At 45.2% G+C, this 27453-nt stretch overlaps 1 protein-coding gene across 1 annotated transcript in view; it reads left to right on the top strand.

Annotated features, from left to right (window-relative positions):
- Nucleotides 1-26265, top strand: part of LOC105700144 (maternal protein pumilio) — a gene marked incomplete at its 3' end in the record, with an annotated part of 42990 nt that extends 16725 nt beyond the window's left edge. Inside the window, exons 5-9 of the mRNA XM_023432620.1 lie at nt 15975-16104; nt 18984-19095; nt 19912-20011; nt 21154-21284; nt 25887-26265. Of these exons, the coding sequence (XP_023288388.1) occupies nt 15975-16104; nt 18984-19095; nt 19912-20011; nt 21154-21284; nt 25887-26265 (852 nt within the window). The remainder of the gene's footprint in view (nt 1-15974; nt 16105-18983; nt 19096-19911; nt 20012-21153; nt 21285-25886) is intronic.
- Between the last annotated feature and the right edge of the window lie 1188 nt (nt 26266-27453).

The raw sequence follows: 27453 nt of genomic DNA, 5'->3' as shown, positions 1-27453 counted from the left end.
ATTAAACTTTAACAAATACATTAAATAATGTTAGTCGGTGCAGAGGAAAGAAGTATTGGAAATAAAAGGTGCTACAATGGCGGACATGAATGCCTCCCCTGCAGATACGGCATCGCTTGTGCAGGATGGGAGAGCATTGACGTCTCCCAGTGTACATGTAGGTTCTAGAAATACATATTTATTTGAAATAGCTTAAAGAAAGAAATAATGACGTTTCAAAAGCACGTAAATGGTGTTACAATTTACTGCGTAAATAATGTTAGTCGGTACAGGGGAAAGAAATATTGGAAATAAAAGGTGGATCATGTAGGTTCTAGAAATACATATTTATTTCAAATAGCTTAACGAAAGAAATAATGACGATTCAAAATCACGTAAATGGTGTTACAATTTACCGCGTAAATAATGTTAGTCGGTACAGGGGAAAGAAATATTGGAAATAAAAGGTGGTCCATGTAGGTTCTAGAAATACATATTTATTTCAAATAGCTTAAAGAAAGAAATAATGACGTTTCAAAACCACGTAAATGGTGTTACAATTTACCGCGTAAAAAAGAGACTCGCTTAAATAGAGGAACGGGTGTCAGGACCTTCCTAACAGCCTCTACATTCACGTTCTAACGTTTATAACGATTCGGCACACCCAGTTCGAAGAAAAGTTTCATTGCCTCTTCAGATGCCACTTTCACGTCCCCTTAAATCAGCTCAGGTCTGAGAAAAAGCGCCTTAAGTAAGCACATCTAGTGGACGGTGTAAACTAAGCCTAGGGGGTCGCCGTGAAATACGAATTTTAAGCCGTCAAACGTAGGGTTTCGAATCGTCTTGATTATAATAATCGATTCGGAAGCCGTAGAAGGTCTAATTGGGAATTAGTTGGAGGAAAGGCAAAACCCCCCGGGGGGGGTCGCGCGCCAAAACGGCGAGCCTCGACGGGGGATTCAATCGCGGAGTTTAACCGTGGAAGGTGGTTAAATCAATTTAAAGGAACACCCTCTGGAGGTGTGGATCGGGCACGTGCGCACTCCTCTCTCCCTTCCTCTCTCTCTCTTGACTAGAAATTGTCCGTTCATCTTTTCTAGAAAGTGATTTCTGTCGCTGATTGAAGATACCATTAACTCATTTGCATCATTAGCGTACATGTACGCTCAGTTTTCCTGGTCACTATCACCGGAGCGTATATATACCCTCAATTTTACTGGTCACTATCATTAAGGGGACGTGAAAGTGGCATCCGAAAGCTCAATTGTTCATAAAACGTTTATACGAACTGGGTGTCTCAAATCGTTTCATATTTTAAAACGTGATTATGGAGACCCTAAAGTAGGTCCTGACACTGGCGAAATTTCATTTTTTATAAACTATTTTTAAAATACCTATAAACAAATTTGAAAAGAATTGAAATTCCATGAGTTTCTGGACCTTCCTTGTAGTCTCCCTATTCACGTTGTAAAGTTTCAAACTATTCGGTAAAACGAGTTGGGAGAAAAGTTTTATAAACAATATCTCTTCGACGCCATTTTCACATCACCTTAAGCTTGATATTTGGTGATAAGGACCCTCTTTTTCATACTTACTTATGACGTAAATGACTTAATCTACATAGCACGGTTGATACGCGCAAAAAAGACGTGGATATATAAAACTCTCCGTGTAAACGACGGTGTATCTTCTTGGGTCGATTAGTCTAGAACATGGATCTTTGAATATAGGGGATCTGGCATGAAGTGGTACTTCAAACAAGGGGGGTGAAGCAACGGGACGGAGGGGGAGTAGTCGTAAAATCATGTCAAAATGTTCATCAGAGTTGCAGAAATGATTTAAATTGTCCTCAATAGACGTTCAACAATTCATCAGCAATTATTTGCCCATTAAGATAGACGTTCAACAACTCATCAACACGTAATTGCGCATTAAGTGCGAATGTAGTACATGTAGTGGTCGTCGGTCAACCCGTTACATTTTGATATTTCAAATGTCAAATTTTGATAACATTTATGAAAATATGAATACGGGTTAAGCGATAATAACTTTCTTCGCTGTGTTTACGAAATCTATGAAACATGTCAAAATGTTCGTCAGAGTTGCAGAAATGATTTAAATGGTCCTCGATACACGTTCAATATCCTTCGACTATCGTTGCAGGAACCAGCTTCTTAAAAATCCCTTTATGATCATGGTCCTTTCTCCCTCCATTATTGCCAGAATTTCATTGCGAGCTACAAGTTCAAAAAGTCCACGGGTTTCCGACTCCCTAATTAAATTCCATCCCACACGACATAACAGAGTATTTCGTGGTTCATTCTACATAATACACCATGTATTACATACTCAAGGTGATATGAGACAATCCATACCAAAAAGTCAGAATATATATAAAACTTTTCCCCAAATTGGGTGCACCGAATCATTTGAAACTTATCAATACATCATTCCATAAAAATATTTACGTCTCTACAAACGTGCTAAAAAACGTATATAACCTAGCGGATGTCATATATCTCAAATTTACGGCATCCTTCATATTGGAAACGCAATTAACTGTCCTTTCTCTCGATTTTTTACGACAAACTACGCACTTTTCGTAATATACGCGTTAAGCCTCGAGAAACGCGAAATTCCCTAACCTGCCTACGGCATTAGTACCGCGTTCAAGTGTCCGATACGAGGAGCGCCTCCACGTGGAGGGTTGGCGGACCTTCGCCGCGGAACACCCTGGCAGACCCTGGGTCGCGGCGCGGTCCATCCTCGGGCACGCGGGGGAAACAAAAGCAAGGCCGCCGCGAAAGTTTCGGAAGTCGATCGAAGCCCGGGTTAGCAACCCCGGCGGGTGCGCGACGTCTCGACGGTCTGCGCCCCCTTCCCCCCACCCGTCGGGCCGGCCGCAGCGGCGCGCGCAGGCCCGTGTGTTGACCGGCGACGCGGGGATTGGCCGGCCGGCCGGCCGCCATGTTGGCGCGCCGAGCCTGCCGGCTCGGCCGCGGGGCGGCGCGGCGGTCGCGCGTCGTCCTTTGTTTCGGCCGCGGGGAGTCAGTCTCGATCCAGCGAGCCGGCTACGCAGGAAAATTCGGCGCGGGCTCCTCCTGGCGGGTGCGAAGGGCGTGCGGCGAGCGAAGGAGGGAGAGAGAAAGAGAGAAGGGGAAAGAGAGAGAGGAGCGATGCTCGCGGTAGACACGCGAGTGCGATCCTAGGCGAACGCGACGCGGTGCGTTGTAAATAGTGCGGCGAGGAGGAGAGCGGCGATCACCGGAGGAGCGCGAGAGAGAGGAGGCGACAAGGAGGCGCGCGAGTGGGAGAGAGAGAGGAAGCTTCTGGAGCGCGCCGACAGGCGGCGGGTAGGCGAAGAGGCTAGGACCCCCGCCCTGCCTCGAGAACGTTCCGGAGGGCCCGAGAGAGGCTATGCTCGCCGCGACGCGGTAGTCGGCCGGGCGCCGTCGGGAGGTTAGGGTCGCGGGGGGGAGAGGGGGCCACGAGGACCGGCGCACGGGAGCGGCGGAGAGGAACTCTCCGGGGCCTGGATACGACGAGGGAAGCGACGTCTTTCTCACTCTTTCTCTCTCTCCCCCGGATCCGTATTTCTCCCTTCCTCTCTCTCTCTCTTTCTCTCTGCGCGCGACGCTCGAGATCGCGGGAAACCCGCCACCGGAGGAACGGGGAGAGAGGACGGGAGCCGAGCGGCCCAAGGTCAAGATCGAAGCGGGGACCGTCCCGGGGCTCCCGGATGCGGTAGGGCCGAGCGGAGCCTCTCGCTCGCGTGCGCGCGCGTCGGCGGCCGGTGGCCGAGTGAGCGGGGGCGGCGGGACCCACCGGGACTACCCGCCCCCCTCAGGGGGACGGGCGCCGAACCTTGGAGACGGTGGAGAGCTTCGGCCTCGACTACGGACAGGGTGGAAGCACCGGCGACTGGATGAAACCTCCGGGGGACCTGTTCCTCTACTGCGACATGAAGGACCTGGGGGCCGATATGGTATTTGTTCCCGTTTGGTTTTTTCTCTCTCCTGCGGAGGGGTTATAGGTTAGGTTAACGCGGGTTGAGCGAGGAACCGATTTTTGCTGAGCTTTCCGTTTAGCCGGCACAATTTTTTTATGTATAGGATTCTTGAGGCCGTGTCACTCCCCAGGGACTGACGACACCTAGACGGAAAGTTCATTGTAAATCCCCTGGGACTGACGCCGCGCTTATGGGGATGTGAAAGTGGCATCCGAAAGCTCAATTGTTCGTAAAACTTTTCAATGAACTGGGTGGCTCAAATCGTTCCATACTTTAAAACGTGAATATCGAGACCCTAAGGTAGGTCCTGAAACTCGCGAAATTTCACTTTTTATAAACTATTTTTAAAATACCCACAATCACCTTAAGGGGATGTGAAAGTGACATCCGAAAGCTCAATTCTTCATAAAACTTTTCAATGAACTGGGTGTCTCAAATCGTTCCATACTTTAAAACGTGAATATCGAGACCCTAAGGTAGGTCTTGAAACTAGCGAAATTTCATTTTTTATACATTATTTTTAAAATACCTATAAACAAATTTGAAAAGAATTGAAATTTCATGAGTTTTTATAACCTTCCTTGTAGTCTCCCTATTCACGGTGTAAAGTTTCAAACCATTCGGTAAACCGTATTGGGAGAAAAGTTTTATAAACAAAATCTCTTCGACGCCACTTTCACATCCCCTTAAGGGAATATATATATATATATATATTCGGCTGTCAATGCAAATTCATTTGCCAATTTAGGAAGAATCGTTTCAAAAGAAACCCTCAATGGTAGGATGAACGTTCGATACTATTAAAACTATTTTTTTTTCTCCCGTTGGGGCGATTATTCCTGCAGGAAGAGCAGAGCTTCATTGGTAATGCTGTTTCTTGCTAAACGTGCAAATGCCTTTTTATCCGCGTAGTCTTAATCGATATTAACGCGAGTTCACCGGACAGAGGGAAAGAAACGTTCTTCTCCTTGTCCCTCGTCTCGACAACACCGGCGCTATTTTTGACACGACGAGGACGAGACGCTTTGCTCTTTTCTGCCATTGTCACTCCGAGGCAGCACGTGGCGCGATACGCGATATTGACTGTGGCCGTTTGCCCCCGCACCGGCGAAACCGGCGCCGGAACCGGCGTTTTTCCCGGATGCAGTGTAAATAAATATGAGTTTGCCCACGTATTCCGGCAATCTCCGGTCCGGTTGTCCGGCGCGCAGCGTTGAATTCGACAAGCCGGATGCCGGAACAGAGATCGATTTGTCGGTACTTATGAAATCTTAGACCATTTGCCCCGTATCGCCAAAACCGGCTCCGGCGTTTTTCCCGGATGCAATGTAAATAAATAAGAGCTTGCCCGCGTAATCCGGCAATATCCGGTCCGGTTGTCCGGCGCGCAGCGTCGAACTCGACAAGCCGGATGCCGGAACAGAGATCGATTTGTCGATACTTATGTAATCTTAGACCATTTGCTCCGTATCGGCAAAACCGGCACCGGCGCTTTTCCCGGATGCAATGTAAATTTTGGGTTGGCGACTAAGTGATTGCGGATTTTAAATAACGATCTATAGACAAAATCCGCAATTATTTATTTGCGAACCCAATAAGTGAGAGTTTGCCCGCGTAATTCGGCAATGTCCGGTCCGGTTGTCCGGCGCGCAGCGTTGAACTCGGCGAGCCGGGTACCGGAACAGCATATTATATATATATATATATGAAGTATAATATAGAGGATATATAGGCTGATCCTTTCATAACACCTTAAGGAGACGTGAAAGTGGCGTCAGAGTTCTCGTTCATGAAACCTTTCTCCGAAGTGGGTGTAGCGAATCGATTCAAATTATACCATATAAATACGGAGGATGCAACGAAGGTCCTGAAACTTAAGAAATATCAATTTTCTTTTTAATTTGTTCATAGGTATTTTTAAAATTTGTGATAAAAAATGAAATTTTATGAGGGCCAGGTCCTTTCTTGTGATCTCCACATTTGTTCTTAAGTTCGGAATGATTCGGCGCACCCAGCTCGTAGAAGAGTTTCATGAATCGAGCGTGGTATCGAAATGACCAATGACTGAGTATGCAAATTTACATGGGCATTTTTGTCGGTGAAGGTTCGGCGCTATCGAGACGAGATCGGATGAGGCTTCTCGTCCGACGTCGCGACGCCTGACGTAAGGACGCGTCCTCGTTGGATCTCTCTCTATATCTCGTAACTCGAGCCTAATGTTCTCGACCTTGTTCTTATCCCGACCGCAGACCGGACACACGATACTCTCGACTGTCCCGATATGTCCCATCACATTTCAGGGAGGGAATGCTAACCCTAGAAGAATGGACCTCCCCGGAAGTTGGGGTCCGGTAGCCAGGACCTTTTCCCTTCCGCTTCCCGAAAGTTTCCGAACCCGGAAGGATGTATCCCCCAGGAGGAGAGAGAAGGGTGTTCCCTCCGACAGGTGGCCAGTTGCCTTCCGGGTCCCGATATGTCCCATCACATTTCAGGGAGGGAATGCTAACCCTAGAAGGGACCTCCCCGGAAGTTGGGGTCTGGTAGCCAGGATCTTTTCTCTTCCGCTTCCCGAAAGTTTCAGAATCCGGAAGGATCTCCCCCTCCCAAGAGGAGAGAAATGGGTGCCCTCCGACAGGTGGCCAAAATTGTTACTTGGTTGAAAAAGGGCCAATTCCCTTCTGAGACACAATATACCCCATCACATTTCGGGGAGGGGATGTAGGCCCTAGAAGAAGGGACCTCGCCGAAAGTTGGGATCCGGTAACCAGGACCTTTTCCCTTCCGCCTCCCGGTAGTTTCAGAATCCGGAAGGGTCCCCTCCAGAAGGAGAGAAATCCGACAGGTGGCCAAAATTGTCACTCGGTCGAAAAAAGACTCATCCCTTCCGGGACCCGATATACCCCATCACATTTCAGGGAGGGGATGTAGGCCCTAGAAGAAAGGACCTCGATGGAAATTGGGATCCGGTAACCAGGACCTTTTCCCTTACACTTCCCGGTAGTTTCAGAATCCGGAAGGATCCCCTCCAGAAGGAGAGAAATGGGTGCCTTCCGACAGGTGGCCAAAATTGTCCCTCGATCGAAAAAGGGCCAATCCCTTCCGGGACACAATATACCCCATCACATTTCGGGGAGGGAATGGGGGCCCTAGAAGAAGGGACCTCCCCGGAAGTTGGGATCCGGTAACCAGGACCTTTTCCCTTCCGCCTCCCGGTAGTTCCAGAATCCGGAAGGATCCCCCAGAAGGAGAGAAACGGGTGCCCTCCGACAGGTGGCCAGAATTGTCGCTCGGTCGGAAAAGGGCCAATTCCCTTCCGGGTCCTCACCCCGAGGGTTGCTCCCCTAAACCATTTCAATGGTGGCCTTGAAGTTGACGGGCTACGGGGAGAGGGGAACGGCACGTGTCGATAGTATCGACGTACACTGGCAAAAATGACGGAAATGCTGGCGAAGTATCCTTAATGAAATATCTATTTCGGAATCCCTGGCACAAGGAAAATAATGAGAGGATGGCCGGGAAAACCACAATCGTGGTAATCGTAACCATTTTTGGGGAACCTGGGGAAAAAAGCGTGGAAAAAGCGTGAGTGAACGTTCACTTAGCACCCCCGCCGATTTTCGGTATAAGGGGTGGAGCACTAAAATCGAGGTTGTAGCACTAAAATAGCATTCAAAAAGCGTGAGTGAACGGTCACTTAGCACCCCCGCCGATTTTCGGTATAAGGAGTGGAGCACTAAAATCCAGGTTGTAGCACTAAATTAGCACTAAAAAGCGTGAGTGAACGTTTTACTTAGCACCCTCACCGATTTTCGGTATAAGGGGTGGAGCACTAAAATCGAGGTTGTAGCACTAAAATAGCACTAAAAAAGCACTAAACTCTCCAATAGGTTTCATTCCATATTTCCGATGTGGGGGTGCCTACTGTACATACATGATCGGAGACAGATCGGACGTGGGTAAATCGACCTTTATATCTATCTGCGGACGGCCAAAGGACGATTTGTGCCCATAATTATGAAAGTGGTCTAAGTCAAAATTAAAAGAAAAAAAAAAATGAGTTTATCAGTTATTTCACGCCATATTATTTCAAACGAAATTAATTCAATGTAATTTCGTTTGAAATAATATGGCGTGAAGTAACTGATAAATTCATTTAAAAAAAATATATATATATATGACTTGGACCACTTTCATAATTATGGGCACATTGGGAAAGCTCGCGGAGATTCGCTCGAGCGAGGTCGGATTGCGTTGCCCCTCGCGATGACAAGCGAGTGCGGCGATCGTCCGACTCCCTGTCCAGCGCGGGGGGAGAGGGTCAGTGTAAATTTGTACATAGACGGGGGCGGTTCGCGGCTCGGCGGTGGTGTCAGGTGCGCGACCCTTTTCGCTCGCCCAACGCGGGCGGTTCGACCCCTCTTCGTCTTCGCGGTCACCTCGCGCATCCCCTCGCTCATCCCCTCGTTTCCCCGCGCTTTCGACGTCACCCTAACCTCGAAAGTGGAGCGCGACGTTAACGTTCCGTCTTCGTGTAATGAATGTCCCCGATTCTGTGAATGCAGAAAATATTTCCTTGGATCCCTGAATTCCTTTTCTCGGGGTTGAAATGTTCCTTTAGCCTCAAATGTGAATAGTGACGATGTCTTTCGTTTTCATCGCGTCGAAAAATAGGCAATCTAACCTCGAAAGTGGAGCGCGACGTTAACGTTCCGTCTTCGTTGGGTGGAGAATATCTCTAATTCTGTAAATTAACAGAATATTCCTTTTCTCGGGGTTGAAAATGTTACTTCAGCCTCAAATGTGAATCGTGATGTCTTTCGACCTTATCGCGTCGAAGAATAGTCAATCTAACCTCGAAAGTGGAGCGCGACATTAACGTTCCGTCCTCGTGTAAAGAATGTCCCTGATTATGAATGAAGAAAATATTTCTTTGGCCCCCTGAATACCATTTCGGAGGATTTGAATATGTTCCTTTAGTTTCAAATGTGAATCGTGACGATGTCTTTTGACCTCATCGCGTCAAAAAAATAGTCAATCTAACCTCGAAAGTGGAAAGCGACGTTAACGTTCCGTCTTCGTGTAGAGAATGTCTCTAATATTGTGAATTAACAGAATATTTCTTTTCTTGGGGTTGAAAGTGTTCCTTATCCTCAAATGTGAATCGCGACGACGTTTTTCGACCTCATCGCGTTGATAAATAGTCACCCTAACCTCGAAAGTGGAGGGTGACGTTACACGTTTAGTCCTCATTGCGTAGAAAATACCCCTTTAGCCTCGAAAGTGAATCGTGACAACGTGCAAGTTTCCTTTTCGTTGTATAGGAAATATCCCTTTAGTCTCAAAAGTGAATCGCGACGACGTTTCGTTCCGGTCGCGTCGGAAAAGTCACCCTAACCTCAAAGGTGTAGCGCGACGAGGTTTCCTTTTCTTTTAATCATATGGAAAACATCCCTTTAGCCTGAAATCGTGAATCGCGAGGGATTTATGCGTTTCGTTTTCGTCGCGTGGAAGGAAATCCTCGGTTAACCCATTTTAATCACGAGGAAGTATAAAAAAGAGGGTCCTTATCATCGAAATTTCAGGCTGAATGATAGTGAAAAGTAAAATTGAGCGTATATATCACGCCAATGATGCGAATGGGTTAATCTCGAAAGCGACGCGCGGCGATGCGCGTTTCCCTACGTCACCCTAACCTCTAAAATCGAGTTGCGTTGTCGATCCTTCGGCCTCCTCTCGGGGTCTCTTTCGACGATCGATCCTTCAATCGAAGCCCGGTCTTCGCCGCAATTACGGCGGCCCTCGTTAACGAGATAACGACCGTACTCGCTCGAGGTGACGCCTCCGTCTCCCTTACCCGGGTCGCGAGTATATATGCTTACTGTACACTGGGAGACATCAATGCCCTTCCATCCTGCACAGGCGATGTCGTATCTGCAGGGGAGGCATTCATATCCGCCAGTGTACGTTACAGCGAATATATTTAGGGACGCTAATCTCTGTCCAGGGTGGTTACGATCTTGCACGTTCTAATGTAATTCACTGGTAATTCTAACAAACAAGCCAAAGAACTTGGATTAAAAAAAAAACCCACGTATACATATTTTGTTCAAATTTTACCGGGGATCTAATTGCTTCGATTAAGATCGGGAATCTTGTACGTTTTTATTTTCTCTTGTACGTATCTTGTACGTCGACATATTTAATACTATCACGGTATTGTTAATATAATGCACGTTTCAATGTAATTCACTGGTAATTCAAACAAACAAGCCAAAGAGCTTAAATAAAAAAATCATCCACATATACATATTTTGTTGAAATTTTACCGGGGATCTAATTGCTTCAATTAAGATCGGGAATCTAAATTCAAGAATTTTTATTTGTAACATTATGATTTTTAAGGTTAGAAAATGTCCTTATTATGTCGCAATATGTTTACATAATGTACAGTAAATATAGAGAAAGACTTACTTATATTAGTTAATGTAGATAAAGACTTATTTATATTAGTTAATATAGATGAAGACTTTTGGTTAGTGGATGACTAATGCTCTTTCTTGAAAATGGTTTTCACAGTTATTTATCTTGTACGTTGACATATTTAGTAATATCACGGAATTGTTTAATATATCGAAGGTGCCTTAATTCATTGCGTATAATCGTAGGAACATTAATTTCTTTGTTACTTTCAATTCAACGCGTACAACCATGCATACTTTTACATGATAACGATCATGGCAGAAAGTAACCGACATTATTGACAAATTTTTCATATAATCTGAAATATATCCTGGTTCTTTCGTTTTTTTTTCAAAACAATCTACTGGGCTTTTTTAGGGAAAAAAAAAAAAGTTCTTAACCACCCTGATATACCGTAACTCGAACGCGCTCGGATATGACCCGAGGTCGTTCTCCGTTTTGAGGTTAGATTTGGCGATGAGATTCGGAGGTTCAATTTACAAGGAAAGTATCCCAGGTCGATCTCTCCGATTTGATTTCTTTTATGATATGTTATAGTAGACTAAAAACTAAGTGACACGTATTTTTTTTTATCTGCCATTAAACACTTTAAGGGGGTGAAGCCACCATCCCAAGTAACGCCTGTGAGGGGTGGCTCACCTCTTAATTTTTTTTTGTTAATTGATAAAATTATATTTTTCATTTCTCGTTATGAGAAAGCTTTTCCAGGTGGATTGGTTAATAAATATCATGTTCTTGTGGATGAAACTGCCAAATCGCCCCTTGACATGCCTTACTTTAGGTGGTGGTTTCACCCCCTTAAAGTGTTTAATGGCAGATAAAAAGAAATACGTGTCGCTTAGTTTTTAGTCTACTATAACATATTATAAAAGAAATGAAATCGGAGAGATCTACCTGGGGATACCTTCCTTGTTAGAGATGAGATTCAGAGATGAATTTTGTAAGTTAGATGTCGAGGTGAAACTCGGAGGTTAGATTCGGGGATGAGTTTTGCAGGTTAGATTTGCAAATGAGATTCGGAGGTTAGATTTGGATATGAGATTTGGAGGGTTACATTTGGAGATAAGATTTAGAACTGAAACTTGGAGGTTGGATATAGAGATGAGATCTGGAGGTTACATTTGAAGATAAGACTCGGAGGTGATACTAGGAGGTTGGATTAAGGTGGTGACTTCTCCAAGTTAAATGTCGAGATAGGTTTCGAGGTTAGACCCGAAGGTTACTTTCATAAACGCGACCTCGAACATTAGACACGCCGACAAGATTTAAAAAATCAGACCCAGAAGTCAGACCTCTAACTGAGATTTCAAGCTGAGACATCGAAGCTGACGTCCGGAGGTTAGATTCGAAGATAAGACTGAAAATCAAAATCAAAAGTATTATTTCTTCGGGAGGGGTGAGTTTAGGAAGTTAGATTCGGAGGTGAAAAGTTTAGAAGTCGGACTCTCTCGTAGGTCCCTCCCGGGTATTAGGTTTTGAGGTTAGATTCGGCGATAAAATTAGAGGTCAGAGAGATGGGCTTCGTGGATAACTCCCCGCTGCAGGAAGAATCGCCGTTTAGAGCGAGGGGAAGGAGACGTGGAGGACGAGCGCCGTCGTAAGGACGTGGCCCAGATCCCGACGTCGACGGAGAACGCCCTGCGCCGTTTCGGCGGGTGTCCTCTCTCTCTCCCTCCCCCCTCCCCCTCCCTCGCTCGCTCTCGCTCTCGCGCTTCCGACCGCGCGAGGACAGTGGCCGTGACCCGCGCGCGAGGGGCTCGAGGAGGGTCGCTGGCCCCGCGGCGGAGCGAGAGCGAGAGCGCTAGCGGAGCGACGAGGACAGCGACAGGGAGCGGCGCGCGCAGCCAGCGGCGCCGGCTGAGAGGGAGAGGGGGGGCGCGCGATCGGCCGCAACCCCAGGTATACGGGCGCCCCTCCCCTTTCCCCGACGCCTCCGCTGCTGGTGGCGGGTCGATACGCGCGCGGCATCAACCCCCCCGACTGACCGAGCCTTACCCTTACCTTCCCGAACTTTTTAGCTCTCCCGGCCTACCCCTATCCCCCCCGCGGGAATTACCCACCCCGGGGGGATCGACCTCCGATCCGCTTGCGGAATTTCCCGGCTCTCCTCCACCCTCGTTTTCTCCCAGGGGGGGCGCTCGGTTAAAGCTCGATTCGGACGTATCCGTGCGAAGGGCTCTTCACGCGGAAATCGGTGATAATCGATTTACTTCTTCGAGAATCGATTGTCATTTTATTTCGCGTGATATACGTGTAAAGTGTGATATGATTCGGTTGCGGGGGACGGTCGGCCTTAAGGTGAAGTGACACCCCCTTTAAATCAGTCGATACGAATACAACACGGTATGCGCTTCTATGCTAAAACGATGGTAATACGAGGTCTCGGAGTGAAAATTTAATTGACCTGGAAATCACAGATGGCGCAGCGGGTCCCTCCGCAGTCAGTTAGGGCCCCAGAAAGCATGAATCCAGAGGATTTTTGGAGTTTTACTTGGATTTCTTTATAATTATTGTACGAAAACGACAGGTGGAGTATGCCATTTGGTACAATACCCAATATAATTCGACCCAGCCGTCAATATAAAAACGAACGTCGGCAACGTATGTATTTAGAAAAATTTTCTTTATCGACGTCGATCAAGTTCCTCGACGTGTTTCACTTCACCTTAATTGCTTGGATATCTGTGTACGGGGTGCGAGGGGGAAGGGGGTGCGAACCACGAAGTGACCGAGGCTACTCGTTGTTTTTCGGTGTGTCGTCGTCATTGTGGACCAAAGGAGGACTAGACGGTCCAGGAGGAGCTGCCGATTGAGATGGGGATCACCGGAGTTTTCGGCTGGCCCGATCAGGTCTTCCTGGTATATTTTCTATCATTTTTTCAGGGGTTAAGGGGATGCGAAAGTGGCGTCGAAGAGGTTTTGTTTATAAAACTTTTCTTCCAATTAGGCTTACCGAATAGTTTGAAACTTTAAAACGTGAATAGGGAGACTATAAGGAAGGTCCTGAAACTCGCGAAATTTCATTTTTTATTAACTATTTTTAATATACCTATAAACAAATTTCAAAAGAATTAAAATTTCATGAGTTTCAGGACCTTCTTTATAGTCTCCCTATTCACGTTGCAAACTATTCGGTAAATCGAGTTAGGAGAAAAGTTTTATAAACAAAACCTTTAAATCCTTCAAAACCCCACTTTCACATCACCTTAACAGGTTTATTAGAATGTTTCTGTGATATAAACGTTTGTGTCGAGTTTTGGTTGTGGAATTTTTTTTATACAAAAACCAAAACGGTTCAAAAAGATAAACAAATTCCGAAATCGTTGAAATTTGGATTCTTTGACTCTGAGTTCTCTGACGTTAAGAAAATTCGGCGCTTTCCAGAACGTGAAAAACGTTAAAATGGTCATTTTCGGAATTTGTTTATCTTTTTTTTTTCTTTTTTAACCCTTTGGCTCCTGAGAGCGCCTAAAGGCGCCCAACGTTTGGTCCAATATTGCTTGCACAGTCAGACGAATTTCGCCCATATGTCGAAATGGCTCCGTGTTCAAAGGGTTAACAGCTCTGGCTTTTATAAAAAGAAATGGCACAAACATCTATATGATAGAATCATTCAAATAAGCCTGTTATTTTTGTTTGTGCCTCAAACTGGATTCCCGGTTCACACAGCCACGTTCCGTTGACGTTCCGTTGACGTTCCGTTGACGTTCCGTTGACGTTCCGTTGACGTTCCGTTGACGTAACGTCCCGTGACGTATCGTGACGTCCCGGACCGCGTACGTCGGCCAAGGGAGGGATAAGAAGCAGGAGAGGGGGGAAGACGTCGGCGGTGCAGTGTGGTGAAAGCCCGTCGTTCGTTTCGGCCATCTGCTGCACCGGAGTGCCCCCTACACTCACGCCGACGAGAGTTAGGTTAGGTCAGGTCCGGCGTGGCCTAGGTCGGAACCGCCGCGAGTCCGCAGGTGGAGGACGCGCGGCCTAATCGCTCCTGATAACGATCGATAAACGGCGATTATCGGACGTCACCTCGATAACGAAACCGCGTGTTATCGAGCCGCACTTTCGAGTATGTCTTAGCGTAATCGTTCATTTAACCCATTTGCATCATATGGAAGTATGAAAAAGAGGGCCCTTATCACCAAATTTCAGGCTGAATGATTGTGACCAGGAAAATTGAGCGTATATATACGTTTAATGATGCAAATGGGTTAAATCTACGATAAAACTTACGTTACTTAAATCCGTAAAAGTATCCGTTACCTTTAACCTGTTGAATCTATTAAGGTGATATGAAAGGGTCATTCTATATACATATGTAATGTCAAAATATTTATAAAACTTAACCGTAAAAATATACGTTACTCTTAACATGTTGAATCTATTAATTTAACTTCAGTTCGTATAATTCTCAACGTAGACTGTAAAAGACTTCAACATAAATATAAATGTCGGTAACGGGACGCGCCAGCTTACGTTACCACTTGAGTATTCAATATGGCGTTCCCACCAAAAAGGATGTATGTACAGTAAGCACCCCCACATCGGATATGTGGAATGAAACCTATTGGAGAATTTAGTGCTTTTTTAGTGCTATTTTAGTGCTACAACCTCGATTTTAGTGCTCCACCCCTTATACCGAAAATCGGTGGCGGTGCTGAGTGAACGTTCACTCAGCACCCCCACAGTGCATACTACGTTAAGGGAATGATTCATGGAAAAAAACGAGTATGCAGCAGTTTGGTACTATTTTAGTGCTCTAGAAATACCCAAGAGTCAGATCCGAAACATCATCCCCTTCACCCTAAAACTACCCCCGATCGTATAGGCTCCAAGATAGAAAAGGTAGAAGTAATAACACATTTTGCACGTTCTTCTCTCGCATTATTTTGGTGTTATTTAAGTGCTTTAAGGATATAGTGGGTATCCACAGAGCACGTCAATAGCAACAAAATAATGCGAAAAGAAAACGTGCAAACTTTGATGTTTTTACCTCTTCTGTCTTGGAGCCTATACGATTGGGAGTAGTTTTGAGGTGAAAAGGGGTGATTTTTAGAATCTGGCTCTTGGGTATTTCTAGAGCACTAAAGTAGTACCAAAATGCTGCATACTCGTTTTTTCCATGAATCATTCCCTTAACGTAGTATGCTCTGTGGGGGTGCGGAGTGAACGTTCACTTAGCACCGCCACCAATTTTCGGTATAAGGGGTGGAGCACTAAAATCAAGGTTGTAGCACTAAAATAGCACTAAAATAGCACTAAAATAGCACTAAAAAAGCACTAAATTCTCCATTATGTTTCCTTCCATATTTCCGATGTGGGGGTGTCTGCTACATACATCCAAAAAGGGTATAGATGAATTTTACTTTATCGACGTCGATTAAATTTCTCAGCGCCTTTAATGTCATCTTAACGATGGTCCTTTCGGTTGACGAGATATTTTCCAGGTCGCGTCGTATCTCCACTCGACGAATTTACTAACGAGAGGTTTTTTTTCCGCATTTTCCAGATCGCACCCTCGGCGAAGAAATTATGGGGCGTCGACGAGGGCGGCTCCAAAGACGACGGAGGCGTTAAGGGCGGCGGGATACTCCACTTGGACCACCAGATGTGGCGAGACTCCACCTGGAGCACTTCGGGTACGTCCTGGAGGAGGAAGCGACCCGAGTCGAAGTTTTCATCCTCCGGCATCTCTAATCGTAAACTCCATATGACTGAGACAAACTACGGAAAAGTCATTTCCAGGGGATCGTTCACTAGGAAATCAGTGAAAACGATTTCCTTATTTGATAACCTTTGATTTAATATGATGAACGTCAATGTAGCAAGTGACGGTCGGCCTTGAAATTGTGGCAATCACAATGTACGATAAGGAGGTACAACGCCATGTATTGAAATTGTCCTCACGTTAGGGGTCCATGAGATCAGATCAGATTTTTCCGATCTAAGGCCGAGAGCGCCTCCGAGATGAAATTTTGCAATTTAATAATTATCCTCCGCTGGTTTTCATTGCGTTATCATCACATTCTATATACCATGCGCGGATTATGGCGGCAAAAGAACCAATGATTATGTACGTTTACATGGGCATTTTTATCAGTGCACGGGCAGTGCGCGTATATTTATATTTTATGCATTTTGAAAGCTCGGTTCGAACGAAGACATGTAAGACCTAGGTATAATAATTTAGAACACTGCAGTAATCGAACATTACGGATTCACGTGGGAAATACCGTGAAAAGTTTAAAAAACGAGCGTAGGGAAATCCGCGGATACCCCATGAGCAACACGTGCCTTGGAACTCGAAATTTAGTTGTCAGTAAATCCGACAGATGGCGCCGCTGGTCGGTTAGGGCATTAAAAATTACGTATTCAGGGGATTTCTTGAGTATCACTTCGATCTCTACAATTATTCTTCCGGAATGATATATGGAGGATGTCGGTACGTGGATTACTCGGGGTAGTACGACACAGTTCTCCATATAAATATAAATGTCGGTAACCGTTTCAGATGGTGCATCGGTTAGATGAAACCGCTTTACCGACGTCGATTAAATGTCTGGTTGACTTTTGCTCTGCCTTGAGGGGGGTTGTCCCTGGGTACGTCACCCAGGTTAACGTTCCAGGAGGAAACTCTGTCTGTCGGTCGCCGTCCGACGTGCCGGCGCTCGCGACGTCGTCGGCGGGCGTCGGCGGACGTCGGGGGACGTCGAGCGCGCACCCACCACGTGGGTGTGGGTGCGGATAGGCGACGCGCGATGGGGGCGCCGCGGCTGTTGCCATGGCGACAGACGCCCGGCATCGCGACGTCGGCGGCGGTGGGGGCAACGTCCCGACGACCAGGGTCGTACCTGCCGGCCGACCCTGGCCGGGCTCCCGGGGGGGTTCGGTTTTACGGAGAAGAGATTCGAGATTGATTCGGCGCGGCATGAATATGTAGGAATCCGACGGAAGCGACCTTGGCGTCGCGAACCGCGATCCGGAAACGGCGAGCGACGTCGATCGACGTCGGTTGACGTCGGATGGCGACTGACGGCGACTAACGACGACCGACTTCGGTCGACGATGGTGATTAACGATGGCTAACGGCGACTAACCTTGGGTGTTTGTAAAGATTCATGGGACTAACGACGACTAACTTAGGTTAATGGTGACTGACAACTACCTTCGGTTAGCTGTGAAGTCTAACGGAGACTAACGGCGACTAACTTTGGATGTTTGTGAAGACTCATGGGACTAACGACGACTATCTTAGGTTAATGGTGACTGACAAGTACCTTCGGTTATCTGTGAAGCCTAACGGAGACTAACGGTAACTAACTTTGGGTATTTGTGAAGACTCATGGGACTAACGACGACTAACTTAGGTTAATGGTGACTGACAACTACCTTCGGTTAGCTCTGAAGCCTAACGGAGGCTAACGGCGACTAACGGCGACTAACTTTGGGTGTTTGTGAAGACTCATGGGACTAACGACGACTAACTTAGGTTAATGGTGACTGACAAGTACCTTCGATTATCTGTGAAGCCTAACGGAGACTAACGACAACTACCTTCGGTTGACTGAAGACTAACGGCGACTAATGACAATTAACTTCGGCGTGACTATGGCGATGGTTAACGTCGACTAACTTCGGTTGATGGTGACTAACGACAACTACCTTCGGTTGACTGAAGACTAACGGCGACTAATGACGATTAACTTAGGCCAACGGTGACTACTATGGCGATGGCGATTAACTTCGGTTATCTATGAAAACTAATGGGATCAACGATGACTAGCTTCGGTTGATAGTGGTGAATAATAATTATTAACGACGATTAATTTCGATCGTTGACCGTAAAGACTAACGATGACTAAGAACGGTGTCGGTCCGGTGTCGGTCCGGTGTCGGTCCGGTGTCGGTCCGGTGTCGGTCCGGTGTCGGTCCGGTGTCGGTCCGGTGTCGGTCCGGTGTCGGTCTGGTGTCGGACGCGCTCGGATGAAGGGATCGATCGAGGCCGAATAGCGAGGACTTACAATTTGCCGGGAGTAGCGCCGACGTCCTTGCTTCGCTCTCGCTCACGTCGTGCGATTTCAGAGACCCAGGGAAAGAGAATCGAGTCGTAACCCTTAAGGTGGTTCAAGAGGTGTCGCGAAATTTAGTCGATATCGATAAAACATAAAAAAATAAAGAATCTAAGTAAACGAACTTATAGAGCGCCCGCACCTGTTGCGCCGGCACTGCGGGTGTTGTCTCGTACGTAAAGATGCGAGGGTATTGGAACTCGATCGGGGTTGCAAATCTACGGGACGAAACGATGCGGACGTCGTTGAGTTGCGAGATAAGGTTGCAACTATATGAGGCGAAACTATACAAACTCCATTGCGTTGCACGACAAGGTTGCAAGCCTACGGGACGATGTGGTACAAACGTGGTTGCGTTGCGCGATAAGGTTGCAAGTATACGAGACGAACGTTGCGCGACACTGTTACAAGTCTCTGTACGCGTCCTAAAGTGAACCTTTTACTTGCAGATCATGCAGTCTCGCAACCCATTTCCATGGGCACCGGAAGGCGAGTCGGGGTCGGCACGGGGTACCATCACCAAACCTCGGAAGTGGGCGCCGTCCTCAGTCCAAGGAGCAGGTAAGGAAGATCCCGCTCTCTCGACATTCCCTCTCGATGCCTTTTCTCATGTACAGTGGGGGACATGAATGCCTTCCCTGCAGATATGGTATGCCGATGCAAGGTGGAAAGGCATTCATGTCCGTCAGTGTACGTATAGCCGGCACCCCCATCTTTACAAAATTCGAATTTCTATATCTTAACCCCTCTATGGGCCCGTGTAACTTTCAGGTCACATTTTAAATGAAAAATTTGTTTTTCATTTGCATATATAGGTTCCTAATTGCTGATTTTTCGTTCCCCCAATTTTTTTTTTTTTATTTGAAACAAAAATTCGGCCCATAGAGGGTTAACATTTTCTGCTCTTTACGTGCTAATTACGTGCTACATTCGCAAATTTTCCGCTAGTTCGGTTTTTGGAAAAAATTTGAATTTTTCTGTAGGGGTGCTAGGCACTCAAAAAGCTATCACCCCCACCCTTAAAAAAAAAAAGAAAAGAAAAACTTGTGCAAATAATCGAAAATAGGTGAAATCTTATCAGCAAATCATGTGCTCTCCGAAAATCATATTCGTAAATTAAAATTCCCACCCCTAAGTCTGAAAACCCACCCCCATAAAAAATACACAAGAGGTAGCTGTCCTATCGCGAGGAGAAAATTGACACTGTTTACGTTCAAATTACTCTCAGAATTATGTGCTCAAAATTTGCGAATGTAGCACATAATTAGCACATAAAGAGCACAATATGTTAAGATAGAGAGATTTGAATTTTGTAAAGGGTGGGTGCCAGCTATACGCACCTCCTTTCCTCGGCTCTAATGGCCTCTTCTTTCGCAGCGAGACCGGCGGTCTTGGCGTCAAGATGGTCGAGTACGTCTTGGGATCGAGTCCCACCACGCCGAAGGACTTGGAGCCGCGCATGGCCTCCTTGAGATTGGTGAGTTCGCGGATACCTTTGCCACCCTTCCACCTTACACGTCCGACGTTCACCCGTTGAGGGGAGCAAAGAAATCATCGATGAGAGCAATCGCGCGATCCATTCAATGATAACGAACAGGGTCAATATATATATATATGTAAAATTTAGAACATATATATAAAACTGGCCAATTATATGATAATAACAACAACAATAATTGACCAATTTTATTTATATGTTATAAATATTATATATATATATAAATCACCGACTTTAACCCGTTTAGTGCCGGGCGAAAAAGAGATGCTTATGCGAAGATAACCGGCCGAATTTTAGGATTTTACTAGGATTTGGAAGAAGGCTCATAATAACCAATCGAAAAGCAATATTTATATAATTCAAAAAGCAGGGAATTAAGGAGAAAATAGAGAATAAAACGGTGACGCTAATTTTTCTACATTCATTGAAGATTACATAAATAACAAAGGTATAAGTGATAAAAAAAATAGAAAAATTGAGTTCTCCGTTTCAAAGCGTAATTGCACACAGGAAGAGTCATCTTTTTATCATAAATTTATATAGACCGTTTATTGCCAAGTATATACTTTAAATTTCCAATATATTTTTTAACAAAATAAGTAATATTGCACGAGAAACATAAAAAATAACTCCAAGGCACATGGGAGGCGCCGGACGGATTATCTCATCCGAAACAAGTAATTGTTATAGGTTATAGGTTGTTACAGGTAGGTTATAGGTTGTTATAGGTGTTGTGGTATCGTTATTTTAATTCTCTCGTAATGAAATTAGACTATTTATAACGTATTATAAATTTATTTTGAGGTAGAGATCTCTCGCAAAGCGAATAGTAAAGCGCTACAAGGTGCGGGCCGATATATCGGCTCTGGCACTTTTCGCCAGTGCAGCGAGGGCCGATATATCGGCCTCCGGCGCTAAAAGGGTTAATAAAATGATTCGTTGACCCTGTTCGTTATCACTGAATGGATCGCGCGACTGCTCTCATCGATGATATCGATCGACGATATATATTTATATCACGGATTTATGCCAATCGTACCGTAGTCACCTGTAGAATTGAAAGGTTGAAGTTGTTAATCGAGCTTGGTAAAACCGGGTTTAAATTATTTTTCCATGTGCAGAACACGGACCCGGACAAGAAGGAGAAGGACAAGGGCTCGGCGAGTCCTTTCGACGTGTCGAAGGACGACTCTGGACCTCAGGGTAACGGCCTGACGTCCCAGAACGGCCTCGACGACGAGAAGGGCTTCAAGTGAGTTTTTGAAACACTTCTTATTTATCCCAGACTGGTATATTAAGTCGTCGACGTATGTGTTTGATAAAAAAAAATAGTCCAATCTCGATTACCTGGTTTTTATAGATATTTGGAGGCTTTATATGTACAGGATGACCCTTTCATATCACCTTAACCCTTTAGCTCAACGCCAGAGGGAGGATTGAAATCCAGGGAATCGTCGCCAGGACGACGAGTCTTACAAAGGGGGTCGTCCCCTTCCCCCTTTTTTGGTCGGAGGAATAATATTTTTATTCGGGGCCAATTATTTCCCCTGAGGGGAGCAAGGGGGGTGTAACGACTCCCCGAGGATTCTTCTCCCTTGACGTGATACTGCCGCGGCTCTTCCTTCCCTCCGGATATTCGATTTCCATTCATCGGCGCACTCGTCGCGGCGCTGCCCCCTTCTGTCCCCTTCTGTCCCCTTTTACCCCTTTCTGCCTCTTATGTCCCCTTCTACCCCCTTCTACCTCCTAGGGGGAACTCGCGCCCCCGCCACCGGAAACCGATTGTTCCACTATTTGCCGATAATCGCGACGATTGATCGGTTTTCCCGGTGAACGGTGGAACGTCTTAAGGTGATATGAAAGGGTATTGATATGTATCAAAACGTCAAAATATTCATAAGAGTTCTCCAAACTGGGTGCACCGAATAATTTGGAATTTGAACGCGTGATTATGGGTCTTGAAACTCATTTGTACAATGACATTTCATGCCACCTTAAGGCGATAGGAATGGGTCATTCTAGGTACATGGAATGTCAAAATGTTTATAAAACTTTTCCCCAAACTGGGTGCACCGAATAATTTGATATTTTAATGCGTGATTAGGGAGGTCCTAATGAAAGTCTTGACACTCATTTGTACAATGACATTTCATGTCACTTTAAGGCGATATGAAAGTGTCATTCTAGATACATGAAACGTCCAAATATTTATAAAACTTTTCCCCAAACTGGGTGCACCGAATAATTTGACATTTTAACGCGTGATTAGGGTCGCCCTTATGAAAGTCTTGAAACTCATGTGTACAATGACATTGCATGTCACTGTAAGGCGATATGAAAGTGTCATTCTACATACATGAAACGTCAAAATATTTATAGAACTCTTCTCCACACTGGGTGCACCGAATTATTTTGAACTTTAACACGTGTTTATTGAAGCAATGAAGGTCTTGAAACTCGCGACATTTAATTCCTCGAAAAAAAAAAGAATGTATTTATCTCGGGCAAGACCCATAAAAAGGAATTTTGTTCGGAAAGTTTTGGGAGTATCAAGACCTTCATTAGAATCGCCTTAATCATGTGTTACAGATCTAATTATTTGGGTCTCCCAGTTAGGGGAAAGGTTTATGTGATTATAGAGGTTCTAATGAAGGTCTTGAAACTTCGCCCAGTGTACTCTTGCGCGACTCGACTTTCGTTTTTACCGGCCGACTTCTTCCTGGGAATCGTGTCGTTAAGAGAGAGTCCTTCTCGTACCGACGTTAATCGGCGCTCGATAGAGAAGGAGCTCTCGTAACTGTTACGGCCCGAGGACGTAACAGCGATAACAGCTATTTACACGTGTACCGGCAAAACTGGCGTCTGCACCGACTTTTCTACCGAAAACAATGTAACTTTCATTTATTTTACATTATTACTGTCGAAAGAACCGGCGCCGGCACCGACTTTCCTGTCAAAAACAATGTAGTTCATTTATTTACATTATTATCATCTAAAAAAAAAAACGGCGCCGACTTTTCTGCCGAAAACAATGTAACTTCGATTTATTTATATTATTAGCATAAAAAAAAATACCAGTGTAAGCATCGGTTTTGTCGGTCGTGTGTAAACGGCGTAATGGCAGTTGTTCTTATTGTGGACGTTAACAGCGTAACGAGCGTCAGAGTCGTGTAAACAAAATACGTAGTTTTTTTTAAATTATTAGGTATTTTACGTCACTAGTCTTATCCGCGACGTAAATTACGTGAATACGAAACTTTACATACTTCCAGTTCTTGGTCCTGTTTCCAATTTGTTACAAATGTTAATAAAATATTAATAGAGATTCATAGTTTTCCCATGGGGTGTATAGAAAACTCGAATGTTCATGCCTGAAATACCATTTTTTACGGCTTGATTCTGATTGGCATGATTCTTTATTTTCTAATTAATTGGAATGTTTATTCACAAATGATGCACGCCGGTTACTTTGGAGAAGTCAAGTTATGGTGGAAATCTTTCTCGTGTAATTTATTAAGTGTATCTGGTTTCTTTCGTAAAATACTTCGTTTCGGTATTTTACGTAAAAGAACTCGAATAATGTATCACTGTACGTGACGAGCGTTACTGTTTCTTCGAGCTGCGGTATGCTTCTTCCCTTGCCAAGTAGTTGCGAGCGAGCGCTGCTAGTGCGCGCCATCTAGCGGTCGCCGCGCGAACCCGATACCCAACTCGGAGAACGCGGGGGTTCACGACTAGACTAACGCAGCGGTCGGTATCGCTACAATCGGTCGCTGGTAGTGACGCGCACTGGGGTCCACTAAATAGTTTTTAAATTCTTCAGTATTTATCCTCACGTGATATAACCGAGAATATTGCGGTAATGTAAAGGAAGGCTTATAAAAGAATTGATGAGAACTTAGAGAACTTTGGGAATTTATATTCATATTGACTCTTCCAGAATGATGTACTAACTTGAATACCATTAATAATATTTTTAAAAACTGCAATTAGTTTACTAAAATGAAATACCACTTGTAGTCTTTTCTGTCGTTATTTTTAAAGGGTGTAAAAATACCTCCAACGCGAGCTAAAAATGCCGATTGATGGTAAGGAGGGCTAATCCTGTATCTTTGTCATCTATTACCTTTGAAAGGAAAGTTAATCGTGCACACAAGTTCAAATGACTGAAGGTGTTGCTTCTCAATTATTTAATTAATTATTTAATTATTTCTAGTTGAAATGAAGTATATGTATAATGCAGATGAATCGCGCGAAGTATTGAAGTAATTTGGTTCATTCAATTGAAATGTTTTCTGAAATTAATAACACGATGTAGTCGTCGAATGTAGTCGAAGAACTATGACAATGCGATATGACAAACTATTCGAGTCACGAGATCGATGTGAGTCTAGTCGCGAATCTTTCGCTTTTGCTCAACTAAAAAAAAAATTTAAGCCGAATGGGAAGACCGTTGCCTGAATCTTTTCGCGCGCCGCCGCTCGATGGCGCACTAATCGCTTTTTCAAATCCTAACGACTTACAAGTGTAAGATAGAATGTCTTACCACATGAACGCTTGAACATAGAAGAGAAACTATGACATTTGAAAAATTGTATTTTTAATCTTAGCAACGTTAACAAAAATAGTTTTTAATGGTTAACGTAGGCATATACATTAGAACAAACATTCATTTCCTATATCTACATTTCGAATGTAACGTCTCGGCATTCTGTAATAGAATATCTTTACTTAGAGTAAATATAGTTAAATACTCCGCGTTGAATAAAAAAGGAAACTTAGTTAGGGAACCTCGGTATAACACGTAGGTCGTTTGAACGTACATACGCAGCCCGATAAAACCAGACGTCTCTAATATAAATTCGCACGAGACCGAATAAATTAGTCGGCATCGTGTCACGCGGTACCTTCCTCATTTGCATTTCGAGCGCACGCTAACGCGCTCCGGGGAAATACACAAGCCCTCGTGGCGATCGATCGAGATCGCGTCCCCACATACATCGATCCCACCCTTCGACCTGCTGTCCTCTATATGGGACAACCGCGTAAAACCGTTCGCGAAGTTAAGGGGATGTGAAAGTGGCATCCGAAAGCTCAATCGTTCATAAAACTTTTCTACGAACTGGATGTCTCAAATCGTTTCATACTTTAAAACGTGAATATGGAGACCGTAAGGTAGGTCCTGAAACTTGCGAAATTTAATTTTTTATAAATTAGTTTTAAAATACCTATAAAGAAATTTGAAAAGAATTGCAATTCCATGAGTTTCAGGACCTTCCTTATAGTCTCCCCATTCACGTAGTAAAGTTTCACCCTATTCGGTAAACCGAATTGGGAGAAAAGATTTATAAACAAAACCTCTTCAACGCCACTTTCACATCGCCTTAACCCTATTTCTACCACGATTTTGTGTATACCTATTTCGTCCGAAAGGTTTTGATGAGCTGGTGGGAAATGATACCGCTAAATGAATTTAACAATTATTATACGAAAACTCAAAACGTTAATTGAGAAAAAATTATTAAACGTTGAAATTAATTTCAAGTTAAAATTTTAAAAGGTGTCTTGACACCTTTGGTAGAAATAGTGTCAAGATAATGGAGGGAAATGATACCGCTAAATAAATTTAACAATTATTATACGAAAACTCAAAACATTAATTGAGAAGAAATTATTAAACTGAAACTAATTTCAAGTTAAAATTTTAAAAGGTGTCTTTTGACACCTTTGATAGAAATAGTGTTAATCCGTAAATCGAGAGTCGATAACATGTGCAATAAGCGCGTAAAGTATCTATGAAATTAGCGCGAATTCTCTCCCTCGGAGATGCTAAACGTGGATATCGTTTTTCCAGCCGCACGCCTGGCAGCCGACAGCCCTCGCCTGGGGAGGAGGAGTTCCAGAAGAACGCGGCGGCCACCCTGACGGTGAGCGCCGGCGCCGGCGGCGTGGTCCTCCTGAAGCCGGGCGTCGACGTCGTCGGGAGCGAGGAGCACTTCATGGCTGCGTTCGCGCCGGCGCCTCCGCATCATCTGCAGCACCACCAGGCGCCGCCGGCCCACCACTTGCAGCACCCCCACTCCCACGCTGCGCAGCTGTTCGGCGCGCAGGGCCCGCCCCCACCCCAGGGCCCGCCGCCCTCCCAGCAGCAGCAACAGCAGCAGCAGCAGCAACAGCAACAGCAGCAGGGCCCGCCGCAGCCCCAAGAGGCCACCACGCCCTTCGACGTCCAGGTAAGTCCCCGTTTCCAGATGACGAGTCGGACCCGGAAGGGTCCACTTCCTCTTTTAACCCTTTGGAACGAGCCACTATACTACACTATATGGTTTCCCCCCTAGGGACATTTCTTGACGCACTTTTATAGGAATATCCCTATATTGGCTCGTGTCCAAATGACTTTTTAACCAATCGTTGGTATAGTAAATCTCCGCTGAGCTTCCCTTTTTAAAGGTATGTCGTTATGGTGGAAACTTCTTTCCCATGGCATTTTTTAGTTTATGCCCTAGTGATGTTTTTTAACCTACTTATGGGGGGTTAAGTCCGTACGAGGATCATGGCTTTTAAAGGAATGCTCTTATGGTCGCTGCTTCCTGAATGACGTTTTAACACGTTACGTGCCACGTGTGCCTCCGTGGTACGCGTTACACTCGGCTGGTACAGTGACGGACATGAATGCCTTCTTTACGGATGTTATGTTACCAATGTATGGTAGGAACGCATTCATGTCCGCTAGTGTACACAGCTTGGCACGGAACGTGATTTTGAGAACACCGCTCGGCCTCCAGGCTGCCGCGGAAAAGCGGGAGGGATCCTGGCCGAGTGTTAATTTGGCGGGGTTATTTTTAAGTACGCGCCCGGCACTAACGAGCCGACCAACCACCTACCGGTCCTCGCAACCTTCAGAGACCGCCAGAGTGCGCCACCACTTGTCCCGACTCCGCTAGTTAACCCTCTTCTCTCCTCTGCTCGAGTTGGGTCGAGGAATCGTAGAGCTTATAGACACGGAGAAGGCATTGCTATAGTATGTGCACTATGTATTTGCATAGTTAGGTGTTGGGAGGAGGTTAGGCAGAGAAAGGGATCTTATCCATCTAACAAGGAATGTTTTTCAAGTATCCGCCTCCGATTGTTTTGGCTCTTGGAGATGTTTTAGAGGACCCAAAAGGAAGAAATACGTGTATTTTTATTTTGGCCCGTTTTCGTATTTAGGGGGTGAAATAGCCTCTCAAAGTTCATAAGAAGGGGTACAAGAATTCTTACAAGTTGTTAGTTTAAAGAATGATGTGTTGAGTAAAGCTGTTATAATTAGGTGTTAGGGGGAGGTTAGGCAGAGAAAAGGATCTTTTCCCTCTAAGGAGGAATGTTTTAGAGGACCTAAAAGTAAGGAACACGTGTATTTTTATTTTGGCCCGTTTTCAAAT

The sequence above is a fragment of the Orussus abietinus genome, unplaced genomic scaffold (genome assembly GCF_000612105.2).
Source record: "Orussus abietinus isolate OABI.00-Male unplaced genomic scaffold, Oabi_2.0 scaffold378, whole genome shotgun sequence".
In the NCBI taxonomy this organism is placed as follows: Eukaryota; Metazoa; Arthropoda; class Insecta; order Hymenoptera; family Orussidae; genus Orussus; species Orussus abietinus.
This window is presented reverse-complemented; position numbering and strand designations above follow the sequence as displayed.